The following is a 22,340-nucleotide window of genomic DNA, read 5'->3' as shown; positions in this document are numbered from 1 at the left end:
GTACAGCCGTAGTCTCAGCGTTTGAGGACAACAGGGTGCTGCACCAGTTGCTGCGCAGGGCTGCTCAGGGTCTGGGCATTAAGGCCGAGGAGGTAGTCGAGGAGGCTGATCCCATGGTGGACATCCTCACCCCCTCAGGACCTTCCAGTATTGCCCTTCCACTCATTAAAAGCATTGTGGACACCACCAAGACCCTGTGGCAGACCCCAGCTTCCTTGCTGCCCACTGCCAAGCGTAACGAGAGGTGTTATTTTGTGACCTCGAGAGGGTTCAAACGTTTATACTCTCACCCACCCCCACTCTCTTGTTGTGGATGCTGCTAGCCAGCGTGAGAGACAGAGCTTCCAAGGGCCCTCCCCTAAAAACAGGGAGGCTAAGCATCTAGACCTTGTTGGGAGAAAGGTCTATTCCATAGGGGGTCTGCAGCTCTGTATCGCAAACCAACAGGCCGTCGTCAGCAGGTACTCTTATAACACCTGTGCAGCAATGGCCATATTAACGGAGCTCCTCCCATTGGACACCCATTTGAAGGTGTGACCCTTTTTTCTGAAAAGACAGACAAGAGGCTGCACAGCCTGAAAGACTCATGAGCCACCCTCAAGTCGTTGGGCTGCACACTCCCACCACACAGCGGAGACGCTTCCGACTGTAACCTCCTCCGAGATTCCATCAGCAGAATCATCAGGAGAGTTCCCGGAGGAGGAACAGGAGTGGCAGGAGGAGGGAACACCCATCCTCAGGCCAGGGCTCTGGCCAACCCAAGCTGCCCTCTGGCCCTAAACTGGCCTTTTGAAGGTGCAATTGAGGATGGCGCACCAGATCAGAGACTGGATCTACCCTGCCTTACCTTTTCCTGCCGACTATCCCCTTTCTACCATGCATGGTCCCATATCACTTCGGACCACTGGGTGCTCCCCACAGTAGAAAGGGGATACTCCATCCAATTCTGTGCCCTCCCGCTCTTCCATCCCCCTTCCCCGTCCCTCTTCAGGGACCCCTCTCACAAGCAACTCCTCATCCAGGAGGTGCAGTTGCTCTTATCGCTAGGGGCAGTGGAGGAGGTTCCTCTGGAACACAGGGGCGAGGGTTTCTATTCCCGGTATTTCCTTATACCGAAAGCCAAAGGCAGCCTCAGGCCTATCCTGGACTTGCGAGAGCTCAACAAGTTCATAAAGAAACTCACGTTCCGCATGGTTTCCTTGGCCTCCATCGTCCCCTCACTAGATCCAGGAGATGAGTATGCCACCCTTGACTTGAAGGAAGCTTATTTTCACATCACAATCACTCAGCCCCACACGAAGTATCTCAGGTTTGTGGTCAACGGTACCCATTACCAATTTACTGTCCTCCCGTTCAGTCTGTCAGCAGCACCTCGAGTATTCACCAAGTGCATGGCAGTCATCGCCGCGTTCTTGCAGAGGCACCAGATACAGATGTTTCCATACCTCGACAACTGGCTGAGCAAAGGCTGCTCCAGGACCCAGGTGGAAATTCAGGTCACATTTATCAGAGCTACCTTTGAGAGCCTGGGTCTAGTCCTAAATGAAGCGAAATTGACTCTGTCTCCCATCCAGAGGATAGAGTTCATAGGGGCAGTACTGGACTTGACCCAAGCTAGGGTATACGAGGAAAGATTGAAAAAAATGGGTTTGTTTAGTCTGGAAAAGAGAAGACTGAAGAGGAACATAACAGTCTTCAAGTATGGAAAAGGTTGCTGTAAAGAGGAAGGTGATACTTGTTCTCCTTTACTACTGAGGACAGGAAAAGAAGTAATGGGCTTAAATTGCAGGAAAGGAGGTTTAGGTTAGACATTCGGGAAAACTTCCTACTGTAAGGAAGTGGAACAAATTATTAAGAGAGCTTGTGGAATCTTTGTCATTGAAGGTTTTTAAGATCAGGTTAGACAAACACCTGTCAGAGATGGTCTAGATCAGAGGTCTTCAATCTGTGGGGCAGCCCCTCTGGGGGGGGCATGAGTTTAAAAAGTTTGAGTTCCACTGGTCTAGATAATACTTAACCCTGCCTTGCATGCAAGGGACTGGAGTAGATGACCTATCTAGGTCTCTTCCACTCCTGCATTTCTTTGATTACCTGTAGTGAGGTGGAGTGGCCTCCCATGGACCCAGAGGGGGAGGGACCACTGACTGAGCCCTGGTGGGCAGAGCTAGGCTGTGCTCACCCCTCTCACCGGAAGTCAGTGGGCGGGATAGGAAGTATAAAAGGCAGGCCTGGGAGCTCAGTTGTGCTGCAGCTGCCAAAGGAGCCAGGTGCCTCCTGCCAACCTGGGAGACTGCCCTGGCCCCTGCGAAGCTGAGGACTGGCCAAAGCTGCCGGAGCCACCTGCTGACCAAGCCATGGAGGAGTTGCTGGGACTCCCGCGGGCCTTCTCCCTGACAACCAGAGGACCCCTTACGGATCCAGGTACACCCTGAGGAGGTAGGAAGTAGCCCAGGAAAACTAGACAACAGTCTGGTTAAGAGCTGGCCTGGTACAAGGTCAGTGTGTTGCGGGTGGATCCCCGCTGACCCAGTGGTGGACCACTCTGCCACTGTTAAGGCCATGGACTGGGATGCAGTGGAGTTGGGCGGGCCTGCGTCCCTCTTGCCACCCCATTCCTGTGGTGGCAGTACTCCCGCTCCATAGGCCAGGAGGCCTGCATTATCCTACAGTCCGCCAAGCTAGGACACTAGACTCTGTGAATCCTGCCTGAGACTGTATTTAGGTGCTCTACCCCTGCCTGAGCCCTAAGGACTTCTTGCCTCGCCCTGACTAAGGGCTTGAGCCTCCTGTTTGTTGCTGTGCCCTGGCTGCTGCCCAGAGCCCCAGCCCTGTGTGTTGCCCCGCTTAATTCCCCCACAGTGGGTGACATATAGGGGTGTAGTGAGGCAGAGTGGCCTCCCATGGAACTGGGAGAGGGGAGGTGGGCAATCACCACCAACCCACTACATTACCTATTTAAAATCTTTTAATATTTTTATATATCTTTTTTGCTTCAAGACATTGTCTTTTTTTCAGCTTCTCTTGTAGTCTTTCTTCCCTCCTTTATGTCCATTTTGATTAATTTAATCTTACTTCTCTCTGCACTTGTGCTAAACATCTCTCCTCTTTGTTAAACCTCTCTCTCTCTCTCTTTCAACTCCTCTGTGCTTTTCTTTTGTCCACACATAACCCCAGAACCGTCATCATCAGTCTGAAGAGAATGATACCCACATAGAGAACTGTGACAGAGTGCTGTTGCTCCAGGACTCCTCCATCCTTCATGCCACTTTCATATATTTTCAACTAGGACAAGAAGGAAGATTTTTCTCCTCTAGCTGATTATCATGAAGGACATGGAGCTTGTGGCCTCTGTTGTAACAGGGACATACTGTAATTATACTACTTCTCCTACTGTATGTACGGGAGCAGTATGACTGCTCAGAGCTCCGGTACGAAACTGCAGAAAAACCTGAGTGTCTCTGGATCAAGTTTAGAAGTGTGAGCAACGAGAGTGATGTAGTGGTGGGAGTCTGCTATAGACCACCGGACCAGGGGGATGAGGCGGATGAGGCTTTCTTCCGGCAACTCGCAGAAGCTACTGGATCGCATGCCCTGGTTCTCATGGGTGACTTTAATCTTCCTGATATCTGCTGGGAGAGCAATACAGTGGTGCATAGACAATCCAGGAAGTTTTTGGAAAGCGTAGGGGACAATTTCCTGGTGCAAGTGCTAGAGGAGCCAACTGGGGGGGAGCTTTTCTTGACCAGCTGCTCACAAACAGGGAAGAATTAGTGGGGGAAGCAAAAGTGGACGGGAATCTGGGAGGCAGTGACCATGAGTTGGTTGAGTTCAGGATCCTGACACAGGGAAGAAAGGTAAGCAGCAGGATACGGACCCTGGACTTCAGGAAAGCAGACTTCGACTCCCTCAGGGAACGGATGGGTAGGATCCCCTGGGGGACTAACATGAAGGGGAAAGGAGTCCAGGAGAGCTGGCTGTATTTCAAGGAATCCCTGTTGAGGTTACAGGGACAGACCATCCCGATGAGTCGAAAGAATAGTAAATATGGCAGGCGACCAGCTTGGCTTAATGGTGAAATCCTAGCAGATCTTAAACATAAAAAAAAAGCTCACAAGAAGTGGAAGACTGGACAAATGACCAGGGAGGAGTATAAAAATATTGCTCCGGCATGTAGGAATGAAATCAGGAGGGCCAAATCGCACCTGGAGCTGCAGCTAGCAAGAGATGTCAAGAGTAACAAGAAGGGTTTCTTCAGGTATGTTGGCAACAAGAAGAAAGCCAAGGAAAGTGTGGGCCCCTTACTGAACGAGGGAGGCAACCTAGTGACAGAGGATGTGGAAAAAGCTAATGTGCTCAATGCTTTTTTTTCCTCTGTCTTCACTAACAAGGACAGCTCCCAGACTGCTGCGCTGGGCATCACAACATGGGGAGTAGATGGCCAGCCCTCTGTGGAGAAAGAGGTGGTTAGGGACTATTTAGAAAAGCTGGACGTGTGCAAATCCATGGGTCTGGACGAGTTGCATCCGAGAGTGCTAAAGGAATTGGCAGCTGTGATTGCAGAGCCATTGACCATTATCTTTGAAAACTCGTGGCGAATGGGGGAGGTCCCAGATGACTGGAAAAAGGCTAATGTAGTGCCAATCTTTAAAAAAGGGAAGAAGGAGGATCCTGGGAACTACAGGCCAGTCAGCCTCACCTCAGTCCCCGGAAAAATCATGGAGCAGGTCCTCAAGGAATCAATCCTGAAGCACTTACAAGAGAGGAAAGTGATCAGGAACAGTCAGCATGGATTCACCAAGGGAAGGTCATGCCTGACCAATCTAATCGCCTTCTATGATGAGATTACTGGTTCTGTGGATGAAGGGAAAGCAGTGGATGTACTGTTTCTTGACTTTAGCAAAGCTTTTGACACGGTCTCCCACAGTATTCTTGTCAGCAAGTTAAAGAAGCACGGGCTGGATGAATGCACTATAAGATGGGTAGAAAGTTGGCTAGATTGTCGTGCTCAACGGGTAGTGATCAATGGCTCCATTTCTAGTTGGCAGCCGGTGTCAAGTGGAGTGCCCCAGGGGTCGGTCCTGGGGCCGGTTTTGTTCAATATCTTCATAAATGATCTGGAGGATGGTGTGGATTGCACTCTCAGCAAATTTGCGGATGATACTAAACTGGGAGGAGTGGTTGATACGCTGGAGGGCAGGGATAGGATACAGAGGGACCTAGACAAATTGGAGGATTGGGCCAAAAGAAATCTGATGAGGTTCAATAAGGATAAATGCGGGGTCCTGCACTTAGGACGGAAGAACCCAATGCACAGCTACAGACTAGGGACCGAATGGCCAGGCAGCAGTTCTGTGGAAAAGGACTTGGGGTGACAGTGGACGAGAAGCTGGATATGAGTCAGCAGTGTGCCCTTGTTGCCAAGAAGGCCAATGGCATTTTGGGATGTATAAGTAGGGGCATAGCGAGCAGATCGAGGGACGTGATCGTTCCCCTCTATTCGACATTGGTGAGGCCTCATCTGGAGTATTGTGTCCAGTTTTGGGCCCCACACTACAAGAAGGAAGTGGATAAATTGGAGAGAGTCCAGCGAAGGGCAACAAAATGATTAGGGGTCTGGAACACATGACTTATGAGGAGAGGCTGAGGGAACTGGGATTGTTTAGTCTGCAGAAGAGAAGAATGAGAGGGGATTTGATAGTTGCTTTCAGCTACCTGAGAGGTGGTTCCAGAGAGGATGGTTCTAGACTATTCTCAGTGGTAGAAGAGGACAGGACAAGGAGTAATGGTCTCAAGTTGCAGTGGGGGAGGTTTAGGTTGGATATTAGGAAAAACTTCTTCACTAGGAGGGTGGTGAAACACTGGAATGCGTTACCTAGGGAGGTGGTAGAATCTCCTTCCTTAGAAGTTTTTAAGGTCAGGCTTGACAAAGCCCTGGCTGGGATGATTTAATTGGGGATTGGTCCTGCTTTGAGCAGGGAGTGGGACTAGATGACCTCCTGAGGTCCCTTCCAACCCTGATATTCTATGATTCTCCGGATAGGTCCCTTCTACCACCATAGTCCACTTGGGTCTAGACTGTACCACCATTACTCATTATCAGCTCTTAGTTGTGCCAATAGTCTCATTGACTTCAGTGGCAGTTGCTTTTGAAAATCAAGCCTCTTACATAGGTGCTTAACTAAGGATTTAGTGGGGATATTTTCCAAAGTGCCCAAGGGAGCTAGAAACACAAAACCAATAAAAAGTCAACTTTCAAGTCAGCCTAATTCCCTTAGTTGTGTTTGAAAATCTCCCCGTAGGAGTCTAACTTTAGTCACCCTCCAAAAGACTCATAGACTTTAAGGTCAGAAGGGACCATAGTGATCACCTAGTCTGACCTCCTTCAATGAAAGTCTTGGCCTTGATAAAGCAATATGAGAGAAGAAAAAAACGTGATGAATCCTTAAAACTACATTAGTGTAAAATAAATCCAGTAGTGTATGAGAATATTGGTTAGTGAGATATACAGCGGTACCCTAATTTTGTTAACTCCATTGTAAAACATGAAAAAACAAATGCCAATAAAAATCACTACATCCATGAAAGAAATAAGATAATCTACAATTAATAAACAGCTTCTTTTCTAAAAAAAGAAAAAGGAAAAAAGTGATTTTATTGAGTTATAATATACAGCTTTAATATGTTAGGATAATCATACAAGATCTCTTTTGTGTTCAATTTACATATTACAATACAGACATGAGCTCAAATCTTTTGTTTTAATGTACAAAAGGAATCCAATGGTTGTCCATTAGCAGCTTTGAAACTTGGCAAGAAAGGTTCTAAGGATTTTAAGTGCAGTATAAGACCATGTAGAATACAAAATGAGTACAGAGGACTTTTCTCCAAAGTGTATAAACATTTGAGAACAAACAGTGCCTGCTCCACAGGGCAGACAACTGGCAATTAAAAAAGTCAGTGACCAATGTTCCAGTCCAGAAAAGAACTGGAGGAGCATTACCCTGTGTTACAATTTTTATAAAATGGCCTTAAAAATCTGTATAAAAGAATTTGCACTGTTCAGAAAAAAGTTTTGAAGAGAAACGGTAGGAAAGGAACTGCACAATCAAAAAATGAAAAAAGTAATAAAATATTTTCACTGCTATTTAAATGCCAATTAAATCAAGCAATAGTAAAAACAAAAACAACCACCCCCTCTTCTGTTTAAAATAACAGCACTGTTTTGCCCAATTCCAATGAGTTGTACTTATGAACACACTATATACTTGATTTTCTTCCATATAGAGAAATGTGTCCATTTGGTCTGTCATTTCAGTGAAGCTGATGAATATCAACCCATCACATTTCACCTTCAAGAAAACACATTTTAATGCTGTTTTCCATATAGTCATCACTAAATTAGGTGCATCCTCAGCTCAAGTTAAATACATTTCTTCCTTTTCTTTATACAGTGCAGAGTATATGGGCTTAGGTTATGTAGATTCTTCTCTACTCCAGTTCACTGTCTATTTCTGAGTTCAGTGGTGTGCAGTAGTTTGGCTTGTCTGAAGGTACATAGCCTGGCAGACACAAACACTTGTACGAACCCTCTGTGTTAATGCACTTGGCGTTCTTGCAGAGAGACATCCTACTGTTCAATTCATTGCATTCGTTCACATCTGCAAAAACAGATACACCAGAACATGTAGATAAAACTACAATATAACTAAACATGTCAATGTAGCCATTTTCCTCCACAAAGACTATTTCCCCCGGATGCATTGAATTAACTTCTATCATCCATCAATGGTAGAACATGTATGAAAAAGTGAAAAATTGTATTAACTTCAGATTAGGCAGAACTATATTAGGGAGGGTCAAAAGCTTTTTAATGAATACACATTTAATGGAAAAGAAAACAGCGGAGTGGATATTATAGGGAATCAGTAATGGTTTAAAGAGTCATTCACTGCTAGATCACTAGTTTGAATTCAGTCCAGGCTGTTAAACAATTATTATTAATACTCACTTCTAAATAGGTTTGGCAGAGTTTAATTTTTATTTTTTTCTAATTTCAGCAGCTAATAATATTTATTTTAAGCTTTTTTTCTATTTTTATCTATATACATTTTCACATGTGCACAAAATTATGGATTTTAAACATTTCCATTTTTATCTGTGAATTTTTGCAGTCAGAGGAAATTTTTTTGGGTGGGGTCAGACATTTAATGACAGTAGACACAGATTCAAAAAATTAAAGTTTTATAACTATTAAAACACTAATTGTCAACATCGCATGTCAAAATATATAAAAAATAAATATCCTTCAGTCAAACTCTAATAAGTTCCGAAGCAGCATTTTTCTTACTTTGCCTATCTATAAATTTTGATTATTATCGAAGGACATTTTTTTTTGTTGTCAATTTGCATGTGCATGATGAAATTGACACTGACCAACAAAAATGAGGAGGTTCTTTGAGGTGTGGTCCTGATCTGTATTCTCCTATGGATTATGCACATGAACCATATGCCCGAAGTCAGAGAATTTGAAAGTAATGTCCATTGGTCCATGCATGTGCCTGACTTGCTTTATGTTTCTGTCTGAGGCAATAAAGAGCAGGGCGGACTGACTGCATCTCCAGTTCCTTCTCCAATGTGAATTTGACAGATCTGAAGCAGAGGGGAAAGAAGGCGGGAAGTGGAATACAGATAGACCACACATCTCAAAGAACTTCAAGTTACAGGTAAGTAACTTCCTCCTCGTCTTTGAGTCATGATCCCTATTGTATTCCACTGTGGGTGATTGACAAGTAATACCTGATTTAGAGGAGGGTGCAAGGAGGACAATGGAAGGATCATGTGGAGAACTGCCATACCAAAGGAGGCATTCGCCACTGAGTCCTGCACCAAGATGTAGCGTGTTGCAAATGTGTGGACAGAACTCCACATGGCTGCTCTACATATGTTTATGAAAGACTCGTCTTGAAGGGATGTCATGGTCATTGCTTGAGCTCTAATGGAGTGACCCCCTACGTGTGTGTGTGTGTGTGTGTGTGTGTAAAAGCAGGTTCAACAGCTAGTAGCAGAGTTTAATGCAGCTGGAAATCTATTTGGTGTTTCTCTGGGTGGAGATGGCCTGTCACCTGATTCTCTCTGTTACTGCAATAAGCAGCCTAAGGGACTTCCTGATTGTTTTTGTTCTTTGCAGGTAAAAGGCCAAAGCTTGTCAGATGTTGAGGGAATGGAGTCTATGTTCTTCTGCAGATGTGTGCGGGTTTTGGGAAGAAAACAGGTAAGTGAATGGATTGTTAAAAATTTCAGGTGTAGGCCTAAGGAGACTTAATTCTTGTGGAATACTGTAAGGGGCAGGTCTGCCTCATAGCTTCGAGTTCTTCTTTAAGTGTTTGCTCATGTCCATTCCAATAGGTGTGTGTGTGTGCTGTGGGCACGATCGTCAGAAGGTTTTACGCTAGTGGTACCCGTCGGGTCAGCTGTGGAGCCCCCTGGAGTGGCGCCTTTATGGCGGTGTATATAGGTCCCTGCCGACCCACTGCCTGCTCAGTTCCTTCTTGCCGGAATACTCTGACAGAGGGTAGGCGGGCGGGATTTGGAATGGATATGAGCAACACATCTCAAAGAACAACAGTTACGAAATGTAGGTAACTGTCTTTTCTTCAAGTGATTGCTCACGTCCAATCCAATAGGTGACTCCCAAGCAGGTTTGACAGAGGAGGGGTCGGAGTTCACTGAGTTGCTGATTGCAATACTGCCCGGCTGAAAGCTGCATCATCCCTCACCTGTTGGGTGATGGCGTAGTGCAACATAAACGTGTGGATGGAAGACCACGTTGCTGCCTTGCATATGTCTTGGATAAGGACCAGCGCAAGGAATGCGGCAGATGACGCCTGCGCTCTTGTGGAGTGCGCCGTTAATGGCGGGACTGAAATTTCAGCTAGGCCGTGGCACGTTCTGATGCAGGACGTGATCCATGATGAAATATGCTGGGATGAGACAGGGAGCCCTTTCATCCTCTCGGCAAGTGCAATCAAGAACTGTGGTGACCTACGATTTTGTGCAGCACCTGAGGTAGGAGTGGTAGTGGAGGGAAGGCACAGTTCAGTTGGTCTGAGCAGGAGAGAAGGAGGGCATTGCCCTAGAGTGGTAACTGAGGGCTCCTCTGGAGCTGTAGTGGCGCACCTGCTGTTTGTCTGAGAAGCAAATAGGTTTCTGGCTGGGTTCCTCCATTGCGCTAAAATGTTGTATAGCACTTTGTTGTGAAGTTCCCACTTGTGGTCGATCACGAAGTGTCTGCTGAGTGAGTTCACAGGCACATTCTGCATTCCTGGAAGGTAGGCTGTGGATAGGGTGATCTGATTGTTGATGCACCAGTTCCAGCTATTGACTGTTTCTGCACATACAGCGGCAGATTTCGTTCTCTCTTGTTTGTTGATAGAGAAACCAGGGGTGGTGGTGTTTGACACGACCAGGACATGATGAGAGCAAATGAGTGGAAGAAAGAATTCACATGCCTTCCTTACTGCTCCAAGTTCTAGGAAATTGATGTGCATCCTGGATTCTCGAGATGTCCATATGGGCCCCCTAACCTAACAGGGACATATCAGTAATGATAGTTTTGTCTGGGGAAGAAGGAAGACAGAGGGCTCCCACACGTATGTGATGTGAGTCTGTCCATCATAGAAGGGATGACAGTACCTTGGCTGGGACTGTCAGCAGGAGGTTCATAGAGTGACAGCCCGGTGAGTACAGTTGATGCTGACTCCCTGTGAAAAAAGGAGACTGAGTAACAGAGGTCAAATCATGGGCTTCCTGGCAGCTATGGGCCAGTTGTTGAGATATGGAAAAACAAGGAGACCGTAATGCCTGATGTGAGCTGCTACTACAGAAAATACTTAGGTTCAGTGGGTGGTGGTTCTTAAGCTCATGTAAAAAATCTCATGGCTTGTGGTGGGGTTTGAGATGTTGAAGCCTGAGAGGAGGGCCCACGGCAGCGAGAACTTTGGATTTTTTGTCATTTGCTTGGAAGTTCATTGGGTCTCTGCTGGTAAAACTGTGGAGACCTGTACCTCTGTGTGGACAATGGAAGGTGGAACTTTCATTTTGCGGCAGGAATGTAGATGCCCAGTTAGTGAAGGGTGGTCCTGGAATCTTTTAGTATATACAAAGATTCATCTATCTTCTGTTTGAAGAGATGGGATTTGTCAAAAGGGAGATCCTCAATTGTGTTCTGGACCTCCATAGGAAAACCAGAAGCATGAAGCCAAGAGTCTCTTTGCATCACAATAGCCATAGCCATGGCCCTGGAGTATGTATCAGCCATGTCCACTGTGGATTGGAGGGCAGTTCTGGCTAAGAGTTTCCCTTCCTCGACCAGGGCCTGAAAGCAAGCACAATCTTATGGGAGACTATTAGCAAATTTCTTGAATTTAGCATAATTCAGGAAGTAGCCAACAATGCTTGATAATTGGCTATCTTGAATTGTAAACTGGAAAAAGAGAAGACTTTTGTTTTCCCCTAGGATATCTAAATGCTTCCCTTCCATGTCCACAGATGTGGATCAAAGGTGTTGTTGTTTAGCCCTCTTCCCAGCAGCCTGACCTACCAGTGAGTTTGGAGCTGGGTGAGAGAAGAGGAATTCTGAGCCTTTGGCCGGGATGTAGTAGAGTCTCTCCGCTCCTTTAGGGGTGGTGGTAGATGTGGCAGGGGTGTGCCATGCTGTTCTGGATGGCTCCAGTAGGCTTTGTCAATCAGCAGTACTGTTCTTGTCAGTCCCAAAGTGTGAAGAATGTCCAGAAGCTTATGCTGTGAGTCTTGGATTTCTTCCAACCAGATTTGGAATTTCCATGCAACTCTCCATAAAAGGTCTTGACATTGTCTGAAGTCATCCATTGGGGAAGGAGATAACACAGTCACAGTTATGTCCAGCTATGAGGATGGGAATCTAGCCAGCTTGGATTGGACCACTGGATCTGGGGAATAAAATGCTTCCTCTGCTATCAGATTCGTGGGCATGCTTGATGGATCCCTTGTGGGGGGGAGGGGGGGAAGCAGGAAGCTAGTGATGACCCTCTTGTGGACTAGACAGGCTCCGAAGGAGGATACTGTACCCAAGGCTCCCAGTATGGCCAATGAAGCAGGATCAACAGTGGCTCTGGGAAGGGTTAGGAGGTAGTTCCATGAGTGTGTTGGACTCTGTGATGTTGGACAGAAACAGTATGGCAGAGGCAGTTCTTTCCCCCGTTCTGATTCACTGGAAGAGGAAAAGGTGGATTCTGGTTCCAATGGTAGTACCATCAGAGCCAACGGAGTGGTGTATAACACTTGCGAAGAGGGTGATAGACCCAGTATTGTAGTCATATCCTGTGGCGGAGATATGAGTTCTCTGGAAGTGGAGGGACCTTATGGAGGAGGAGACTCTGGATTCGGTAAGGCAAAGACATCTTGGGGTGTAGCCATGGATCTGGATCTCCCTGGTGTAGGGAGTACTCTCTTTTTTCCGGTTGCCAGTACTATTGCTGAAGTCTTCCTGGTGTAGGAGGATCCTGCGTCTTGGGAGGTGCTGGAGATGGCGGTACCAATGCTTTGCTGCCTGGAAGGAACCATTAAATCCTATTGTTTATGGGTCTTCTTCTTGTGCCTGTGGGACTTCCCCTTGGGCCAAGCTGGTGGAGGGAATGTTTCAGTTCCTTGGACTTGGAGGAAGACTTAGGGGTGTGCTTGCTAATCTTCCGACTAGGCCCCCCCCGGGGTCGGTGGGGGCGGTTCTGCTGGCACCAGAGTTTGACACAGGAGCACATAGCACACTCCTCACTGAATCAGGCTGACATAGGATTCCCTGGCCTGGGTCCGAATGAGGTCTCAGGGCCATCTCCATGACATACTTCCAGGGAACAAGTACTCGGCCTTCTCAGATAATGGCTGGGGAAGGACTGGCAAATTCTGCACTTAGCCAGGATGTGAGTTTCTCCCAGGCAGTAGAAGCAGCGTTGGTGGTTGTTGATGACTGAGAAGGATTGTGAACAAGAGGCACAGAGTTTGAAACCCAGAGTTCTAGGCATAGTCCAGTACTTGAACAGGAGTACCAGGTAGGAGAACAGAGGGTGAAAATCTCCGAAGTATATTCTAATCTAACTGTTAAAACTAGTAACTACTAAAACTAGGAAACAAATAAAATTTGAAAAAGTATGGCTAAAATTGATACAACTATTTACAATTGTAATTATTAGAACAGAGACAAAAGCACTGAAGGTTCCGAACCAGACTATGCGGCGGTGAGAAGCAATTGGAGACGTGGTTGTTCTACCCTGCCCTTTATCGCCTCGGATGGAAGCACAAGGCAAATCAGGGCACATGAATGGATCAATGGGACACTACTTTCAAATTCTCCAACTCCAAGTGTGCATGCGTAACCCACAGTGGAATACAATAGGAACCTTCACTTGAGGAAGAACTAATCCTTTGAAGCCTGCTCATAAAGTGCCATCTGGTGACTGTTCAGTGGTCTACGTGAAATGAATTGTTGATCTCAGTTCCGGTGTAATACAATTCTTACATAACCATATTAAAAAAAGAAAAGAAAAACAACTAGCACTAGTTGGCAGTCTTAGCAGAGAGGCCAGTGACTAATAGCTGTGAAGAGAAATCTACCTCATTCCTCCACCAAGTCTCTATAGCACTGGACTGAGATGCAGTAGGTCTATGCCTTCATTGCCCGAAAAGGTGGCTGGTTTTTTTGGTTTGTTTTACAGAGAGATAATGAATGCGTATTACTATCTTGCTGTAAAATCCTATTGGAGACATGGTGCAAGTAGTTTTTACTGCAATGCAGTTAGACAAGATCAACAGTATACCACCCCACCTGTGGTTGACCTCAGCTAGCTACTTTGCAGTAACAACCACAGACCCTTTGCCTTCACTAGCATTTTACAGATATAGCTAATATACGTTAGTTATCTCATTGCAAAACCACACCTTTTTTTTGGCAGTGAAGACACAGTCTGTTAGGGCAGAGCAGTGTAAAGAAGCTTACGGTGCTGCTACTAGAGTTGCATCTGTATTGCAGGTAATAAGAGTATGTCAGTCTCCGGTGCTCTCAATTCAGTTCTTTACATGAGTAATAAATTCACTTAAAAAAATCTTGGGGAAACAAGGACAGAAAAATACATGTGAATATATATACATGTATATGGGAAAATGTATGATACAGCTAGATAAAGGATGACATTTTCCAAAGTGATTTAGGACCAGATTTTTAAAGATATTTAGGTGCCAAAGATTCAGATAGGTGCCTAGTGAAATTCTCACAAGCACCTAGGTGCCTAACTCCCATTGATGGACCTCTCGAGGTCCCTTCCAATTCTATGGTTTCAAAGGTAGGGAGTTAGATACATAGATACTTCTGAATATCCCACTAGGCACTGATCTGAATCTGTAGGTGCTGTGACAAGATGGCCGATATTCCTATGGTGGGGTGGGGGCGGCTAAGACACCACCCTTTTCCCCTGCTCTTGGGCACCAAAGGCCCCACTAGTGGCCCGGAAAGGTGGTAGAGGAGGGAAGCCGGGGAGGGGGTCTGGGTTTGCTCCTCACTCTGAGTCCCAGCCCCCCTGCGGGTTTCTTACCCTCTTACCCCTTGGGTGGGGTTACCCTCGGTCCTTAGATGCTGCGGGAGGAAGTCTCCCTTACTTTGGTTCTCTGGTCTTTCAGCTCTCACAACACACCTCCAAGCTCCAGTCCTCTTTCCTTCCTCCTCTTCCCCTGACTGCCTAAAGCAGGGGGTTTATTAGTTCCTGACAAGGCCTTAATTGACTACAGGTGCTCCAATTAACCTGTAGCAACCCTCCCTAGTCTACAGGGAACCTCGCCTTAATTAGCCTAGGGTTTATATATTTCTCCTCTACCACTGCTCCTTGGCCCTCCCGTATCACAGTGCTTGAATACCTTTAAAAATCTGTCCCTAAGTAACTTTTGAAAATGGGACTTAGATACTTCTGAAAATTTTAACCAAAGCTTGTTCTGCATTTTAATGTATTATATTTTATGTCAGTTATTAGTGAGTGTCTTTTAATTAAGAGTACCTTTACCATACTAGTTAGCTTAGCATTGAAATTGACACAGGCACACTAACATACTTTTTATAACGATTATGAATAGTATGTTCCCCTAGCTAATTATTATTAGTATACACTCCACAATCCCATATTTCTCATGGATACCTAGGACAACTGTTCACTGATATTCAAATGATCTAGGAATTCAGAGATGGCTGCTCAAGTGAAAACTGGCTTTCAATATATCATATATAGATTTAGAATGTTTAACATAATTCAGATGATCATTTGTCAGAAAGGTTTTGCTCCTGCAAACTCTTATGACAAATGAGTAACTTTACTCACATAAGGAGTCCCACTGAAGTCAAGTGAATGGGTCTGCTTGTGACAGTAAATCTGCTAAAATACAAAAAATGAATTGTATGTAAAATATTGCATTATAATCTCACCAACACAAGTCATTTTGGCCATGTCCAAGTGGTAGCCATCAAAACAATCACAGGTATAGCCTTCCTGGACTCTCACACACCGGCCATTTTCACATCCATTCAGAATGCCACATTCCTCTGCTTGTAATTCCTCAAAGCTGTTCAGGAAACCTGGGTGGAGAAAGTATTGCAAACACATCAGTTAGATGCTGAATCCTTTTTTTTTTAATACAAATGTACAGTGAGACTCTTTAATTGTCTCAGGGGTTTACTGGGATGTGACTCAGCTTTGTAGAAAATAGGTCACCTTTAGCAGATCTGCTCCATCTGGAATGTTTAATGTACTAATAAAATACAGTTATATTTTAAGATGAAAATAAAATAGCTGTGTGAAATGTGTTCAGTGTTAAAAGCTTTGATCCATTTTTAACAGACACACATTTTGATAAATTATCTCAATGATAAAATATTACTTTGTAATAAAATCTTGTAAAATCAGACTTTATAAAAGTTTACAGTGCTGATGTAGAAGTGTTGTAGGGTAATTTGAAAAATAATTATAAAAAGCTCTTCTAAATATTACTATAAAAAGGGAGGGAAGAAGTTATATTGTAATTACTGTAGAGGAAACATGCAAAAAAATATTAGTCCCAACTGCCTTTAGTGAAGTAAGAGGAAATTAGACTACTAGCCTATTGTGGTTTTGGTTAATAACTCTTTAGGGGTCACTCAGATATTTGAGTGATGGGCACTGATATAAATACCTATAAACTACTTTACTGTGTCTTGTCATAATCTTAGGTAGTGAGCTCTCTGGGATAGGGACTGTCTTTGTTTTACTAGTTCGTACGATGCCTATTATGATGGAACCTTGAGTCCTGATTTAGGGTCTCTAGACAATAACATAACAATAATAGGGGAAGAGTGCATATATTTTAAAACTTATTCAAAAATTTTAAATGCTCATTGAATTTCAGTAAGATTAAAGTGCTCATCTAAGTACCAACAAGTTAACATTATACAACAGTCTTACTGTCTTTCCATTCTTAGAAGCAATAAATCAAACAGAACTGTAGATGGCAGCCAACCACATCAAAAAGAATACTTGAGAAAAAGTCCATAACATTTAATATCCCTCCTGATCCAGTTTAAATAATACATTGGGGTTTGGTTTTTTGTGACGTCATGGTGTGCGCATGGCAGGGGAGTCATAGAGGGGTTTTTCTACTGATATTTAATTCACACATTAACTCCACAAACAGACCATTGGTATATCTAAAACCTGTTCATATATTTGGAATCATTTTTAACAGATATTTGTATGTATAATACACCTCAACTATATGTTCTATTAATTTCTTCCTCTCTTGCTGCTCTTCCCTTCCATCTGCCTTTTCACATTTTCCCTTGTTAACCCAGACCCCTCTCATTCTTTCCCTCATCTCACATTTTCTCTATCCGTGCCCTACCTTTCTAATTCTACCCTCTCTGTCCTCATCCACATGCCCTCTATTTGAACAAATCTGGTGTGTCCAGCACTGGCTCTTCAAGGTTGTCTGGATACTTCACAGGTTCATGTCCACTTGTGGCTGAAATGCGCTCAGTTTGGGATAAGGTTGATTTGTGGAACAGATAACAAAAATGGTGCCACATACCATAGAGACTTAGAAATGAACCTGAACATATATTTCCTTTGTTGAGTACACACCTTCACATATAGTAAGGATCATTACAAAGTTTCCTATTAATATAGTAAACTGCAGTAAGATACAGATATACAATAATTCATTGAGTAGATTATTTTGGTTTACTGCAAGATAGCAGAAAACTTTTCAACAACCTCTATTATATTTTAATCCATTCAGAGCGCCTACATGGGGCTCCGTTACATTGCATGCGTTTGATGGGCCATCATATAGACAGCTAATTATGAAAAACAAACACTGCCAAGCAGGGAAAAGGTGGTGCTCTTGAACAAATTCTTTACAAATGAAAGATATCATTTGTTCTCCACTGAGCTCACATATAGCATGCTGACATTTTTAACCAGCTGAAACTGATTTAAACAAGATTGTTTGCACTATAATCCATACTGCACATGTCTATTTTCAAACTTGCTTGCAACAAGTAAAAAATATTTGTTTGCAGTTCTAACAGAATCTGATGGTAATAAAATTGAAAAATATTTAATTGGCATGTCAAGATATGTACTGTAGGTCTTTCAAGGCAAGAACTGTCTCTTTTTGGGGATCGTATTGCACCCAGCAGAAGGGGATCTTAATCCCAATTAGGATCTCTGAGTATTACCATACAATAAATATTTATTATTAACATTATCGTTATTAACAACAATACAACTGGCTAAAATGTCCAAAAGGATAGAAACATTGGGTATTTGCAGAGGCATATACAGCATTTGCTCAAGCATCTGCCCAGGATGTGTTCTGGGTTATATTCTGTGTTCATTTGGCACTATTGTTTTTGATTTAGTGGCAGGATGCTAAAGGGATCCTAGCTCTGATATCGCTTCGATATCTCCTTGGATTACACACAGTTCTCTAATCACTTATTAATGGAAAGTCTTTTATCATTGCTTATAATTTGAGGAAGTAATTTTTTTACACCCCTTTATAATTGGGACATTGGAATAGAATGTACGTATCCCACTCTATTTCTCTTCCATCATATTGAGGACACTATCATCTCTTTCTGGGGTTTTCATTGTGCTTAGATAATTTTCATCAGTGTCAACATTTAGTTAGAAGTTGGTATTGTTTAGTTTTGTACAACTCTGTATAAAGTCTATTAGGTTTGTTAGGTATTAAACAGAGATGAACCCTGGTTTCTGTAGGCTATATTTAATAGAATCATCAAAGTGTAGGACTGGAAGAGATCTCGATAGGTCATCTTCTAATCCAGTCCCCTGCACTACAGCATGACTAAGTATTATCTAGAGACCATGCCTGACAGGTGTTTGTCTAACCAGTTCTTAAAAACCTCCAGTGACAGAGATTCCACAACCTCCGTAGGCAATTTGTTCCAGGTCTTAACTACAGTTGAAGTTTTTCAGTTGAAGTTTTTCCTACTGTCTAACTTAAATCTCGCTTGCTGTAATTTAAGCCCATTTCTTCTTTACCTATCCTCAGTGGATAAGGAGAACAATCTCTTACCCTCTTCTTTATTGCAACCTTTGCTGTACTTGAAGACTGTTATGTCCCCCCTCAGTCTTCTCTTCTCCAGACTAAACAGATCTATTTTTTTCAGTCTTTCCTCATAGGTCATGCTTTCAAGACCTTTAATCATTTTTGTTGCTCTCCTTTTGACTTTCTCCAGTTTGTCCACATCTTTCCTGAAGTGTGGTGCCCAGAACTGGACACAATACTCCAGCTGAGGCCTTATCAGTGCTGAGTAGAGTGGAAGAATTACTTCTCATATCTTGCTTACGACACAATACATTCCAGAATGCTGTTTGTTTTCTTTGCAACAGTATCACATTATTGACGCATATTTAGTTTGTGACCCACTCTATCCCCCACAACCTTTTCTGCAGAACTCCTTTGTAGGTAGTCATTTCCCATTTTGTATTTGTGGAATTGATTATTCCTTCCTAAGTTTAGTGCTTTACATTGGTCCTTATTGAATTTCATCCTATTATTACTTGTGCAATTACTGGAAGGGAATACATCTGAAACTTCTGCTACTCACTGTAGTCCTCTGGCCCTGTCAAAGCTATCATTTTGATTTCTTTTACCATTATTTCTTTTAACATATTAACTTGTTTTAATGGGAGACATGTTGGGTAAGAGAGAAGTGGTACCTGCATGCTATAAGTACAAGGCAGTTGGGATTGCCTGTTTCTTTTGTAACCACCATTTTGTTTCTAACATAAACTGTGAAGAAATATGCTGGACCAAATGCAGCCCTGGTATAAGGGTGTAAGCTGAATTCAAGGCAGTCCAAGTAGTCTACAGCCTATCCTGAAGGATGACCCATCACTCTCACAGATCTTGGGAGACAGGCCAGTCCTTGCTTACAGACAGCCCCCAGCCTGAAGCAAATACTCACCAGCATCCACACACCAGAACCACTAACCCAGGAACCTATCCTTGCAACAAAGCCTGTTGCTAACTGTGTCCACATATCTATTCAGGGGACACCATCATAGGGCCTAATCACATCAGCCACACTATCAGAGGCTTGTTCACCTGCACATCTACCAATGTGATATATGCCATCATGTGCCAGCAATGCCCCTCTGCCATGTACATTGGCCAAACTGGACAGTCTCTACATAAAAGAATAAATGGACACAAATCAGATGTCAATAATTATAACATTCAAAAACCTGTCGGAGAACACTTCAATCTCTTTGGTCACTCGATTACAGACCTAAAAGTGGCAATTCTTCAACAAAAAAACTTCGAAAACAGACTCCAACAAGAGACTGCTGAATTGTAATTAATTTGCAAACTGGATACAATTAACTTAGGCTTGAATAGAGACTGGGAGTGGATGGGTCATTACACAAAGTAAAACTATTTCCCCATGTTTATTCCCCCCCCCCCCTTCCTCAGATGACTGCTGGAAATGGCCCACCTTGATTATCACTACAAAAAGTCCCCTCCCCGCTCTTCTGCTGGTAATAGCTCACCTTACCTGATCACTCTTGTTACAATGTGTATGGTAACACCCATTGTTTCATGTTGTCTATGTATATAAATCTCCCCACTGTATTTTCCACTGAATGCATCCGATGAAGTGAGCTGTAGCTCACGGAAGCTTATGTTCAAATAAATTTGTTAGTCTCTAAGGTGCCACAAGTACTCCTTTTCTTTTTGCGGATACAGACTAACACGGCTGCTACTCTGAAACAAGTAGTCTAGGTCAGCGGTTCTCAAACCGTGGGTTAGGATCCCAAAGTAGGTCGCATCCCCATTTAAATGAGATCACCAGGGCTGGCTTAGACTTGCTGAGGCCCAGAGCTGAAGCCCAAGCCCCACCGCCCAGGGCCAAGCCCAAGCCTCAGAGCTTTAGCCCTAGGCGGCGGAGCTCAGGTTATAGGCCACCTGCCTGGGGCTGAAGCCCTTGGTCTTCAGCTTTGGCACCTCTCAGGGCGGCAGAGCTCGAGTGGGCTCAGACTTCAGTGACCCCTCCTGGGGTCATGTAGTAATTTTTCTTGTCAGAAGGGGGTCGCAGTGCAATGAAGTGTGAGCACCCCTGGCCTAGGATCAAACAGCTTTCCATTGACTTCAAAGCAAGGTGGATCAGGCTCCTATTCAGTAGAAAACCCGTGCATTTTTCAAGCATAAATTTAGAACCCTACTTCTATAAGATTCTGTAGCAAGACCTTTGCTTTCCCCGTGACCTATTCATTTATGTGTGCATTGGCATTCCAACTAAAGCATGTGCAAATCAGACTCAGTGGTCATGCTAAGCTAGGCGATTTTTTCTGGAGTATGATCATCATGCACACACTCCACCTCCCCCACATAAGTTCTGCTGGAAAATCATGGAAAGCTGGCATGAAGAATTTTTAAAAAAAATTAATATACCCCAAAGGAGTTTGAGTCACATGCTCCAAAGAAAAATTAGTTTGTGAGAAGGAAAACTGGCTTTTTTTGACCTTTAGCTGTAAATCTGTTGGTAAATATAAATTTAGTATACCTGGCACACATTATTTCACTATATTAAACAAAATAATATTGTACTTCGGGCCCAAATGGGCTCATATACAACTCTGGCACTGGAACTTGAACACCTGACAGTTAATGTCATAGGAATAAGTAGAACATAAATAAATAGGCCACATTACTCAGAAGCAAACAGATGAATGGAGCCAACTACAGGGAAGTAATCCAAGTTATAATCCTACTTTCAAGAATTTTACATAACAGTGATATTTACTTACGGTCTTCAACAAAGAATGGATCAGTTTCTGGGGTATAGTGTTCCTCAAAGTCAACCAAAGCATCTTGTCCATATGGTCGTCGAGATCCTGGAACTGGAACATTGCACAGCTGGGCATAATCCTCTGGGGAGGAGAAAGCAAAATAGGACATAAAACTAAACACACTGGTAACAAAGGCCACATTACAGCAATTCCAATGACTTGCAACTCCTGTCAGCTGGAAATAAATATCTTTCCTAGAAACAGCATAAATCTGAAGCTTCTACAAATTGTTCTCTCCCCTTCAAGAATAATGTCATTAAAATGTAATGGGCCAAATTAATCCCTTTTGTGACTTCAGTTGTTTTACGCTGAAGGAATGGATTTGAATTAATAACTGTACAAAAAATTAAGGGCCAGATTTTGGCTGTCCCTTCAAAGGAGGAGGGGATGAAAAGGCATAAGCAGCTTACCACACTCCCACTGCACAAGGGCCAGCTGCAATTATAGCCTTTGTATTCCTTGACTGCAAAGACTGCTTCAGGCCAGAACAGGTGATGGAATTAGCCACCCAAAACGAGGCAAAGAGGGTGAGGAGAGAGTGGGTCCATGTCTGTCCCACACACACTACACCAGCCAGCAGAACTGGGCCACTGTAAATAGAGAATACTCTGCATCCCTCCATCATAGCCCCTTCTCATTGTCCCACAATGTGGTCCATGTCCTAAAACCAGAGGTCCCAAATATCAGTTCCTCCCAAGCTCTGCTTGGCTAAGGGACTGAAAAGGCAGAGGGGACTTGGGAAAGTCACTTTATGCTACTGTAACTGCATACAGAGTGTGGCTCTTTGTCCTCTGCTGGTGACTGGACCACATGTTTTATGATTCTGCCACTAGCTCTAAGTTAATAAGCAGACCTGAATCTTTTAGCTGAGGTAGTAGAAGCTTTTTGTTTCGGTTCTGATGTCCCAGGTTTGAT

At 43.8% G+C, this 22,340-nt stretch overlaps 1 protein-coding gene across 10 annotated transcripts in view; it reads right to left on the bottom strand.

Annotated features, from left to right (window-relative positions):
- Nucleotides 1–6,659: 6,659 nt before the first annotated feature.
- LTBP1 (latent transforming growth factor beta binding protein 1) overlaps nt 6,660–22,340 on the bottom strand; it is a 377,380-nt gene continuing 361,699 nt past the window's right edge. For all 10 annotated transcript variants that reach the window (XM_084625002.1, XM_084624994.1, XM_084624997.1 and 7 more), the window contains 3 exons: nt 21,384–21,506; nt 15,497–15,646; nt 6,660–7,658 (listed from right to left, as the gene is read on the bottom strand). In XM_084625002.1, the coding sequence (XP_084481128.1) occupies nt 7,489–7,658; nt 15,497–15,646; nt 21,384–21,506 (443 nt within the window). In that variant the 3' untranslated portion in view covers nt 6,660–7,488. The remainder of the gene's footprint in view (nt 7,659–15,496; nt 15,647–21,383; nt 21,507–22,340) is intronic.

The sequence above is a fragment of the Lepidochelys olivacea genome (genome assembly GCF_965140295.1).
Source record: "Lepidochelys olivacea isolate rLepOli2 genome assembly, chromosome: 3".
NCBI lineage: Eukaryota > Metazoa > Chordata > Testudines > Cheloniidae > Lepidochelys > Lepidochelys olivacea.
The sequence above is the reverse complement of the archived record's forward strand: the minus strand, read 5'-3'. Positions and strand labels throughout refer to the sequence as shown.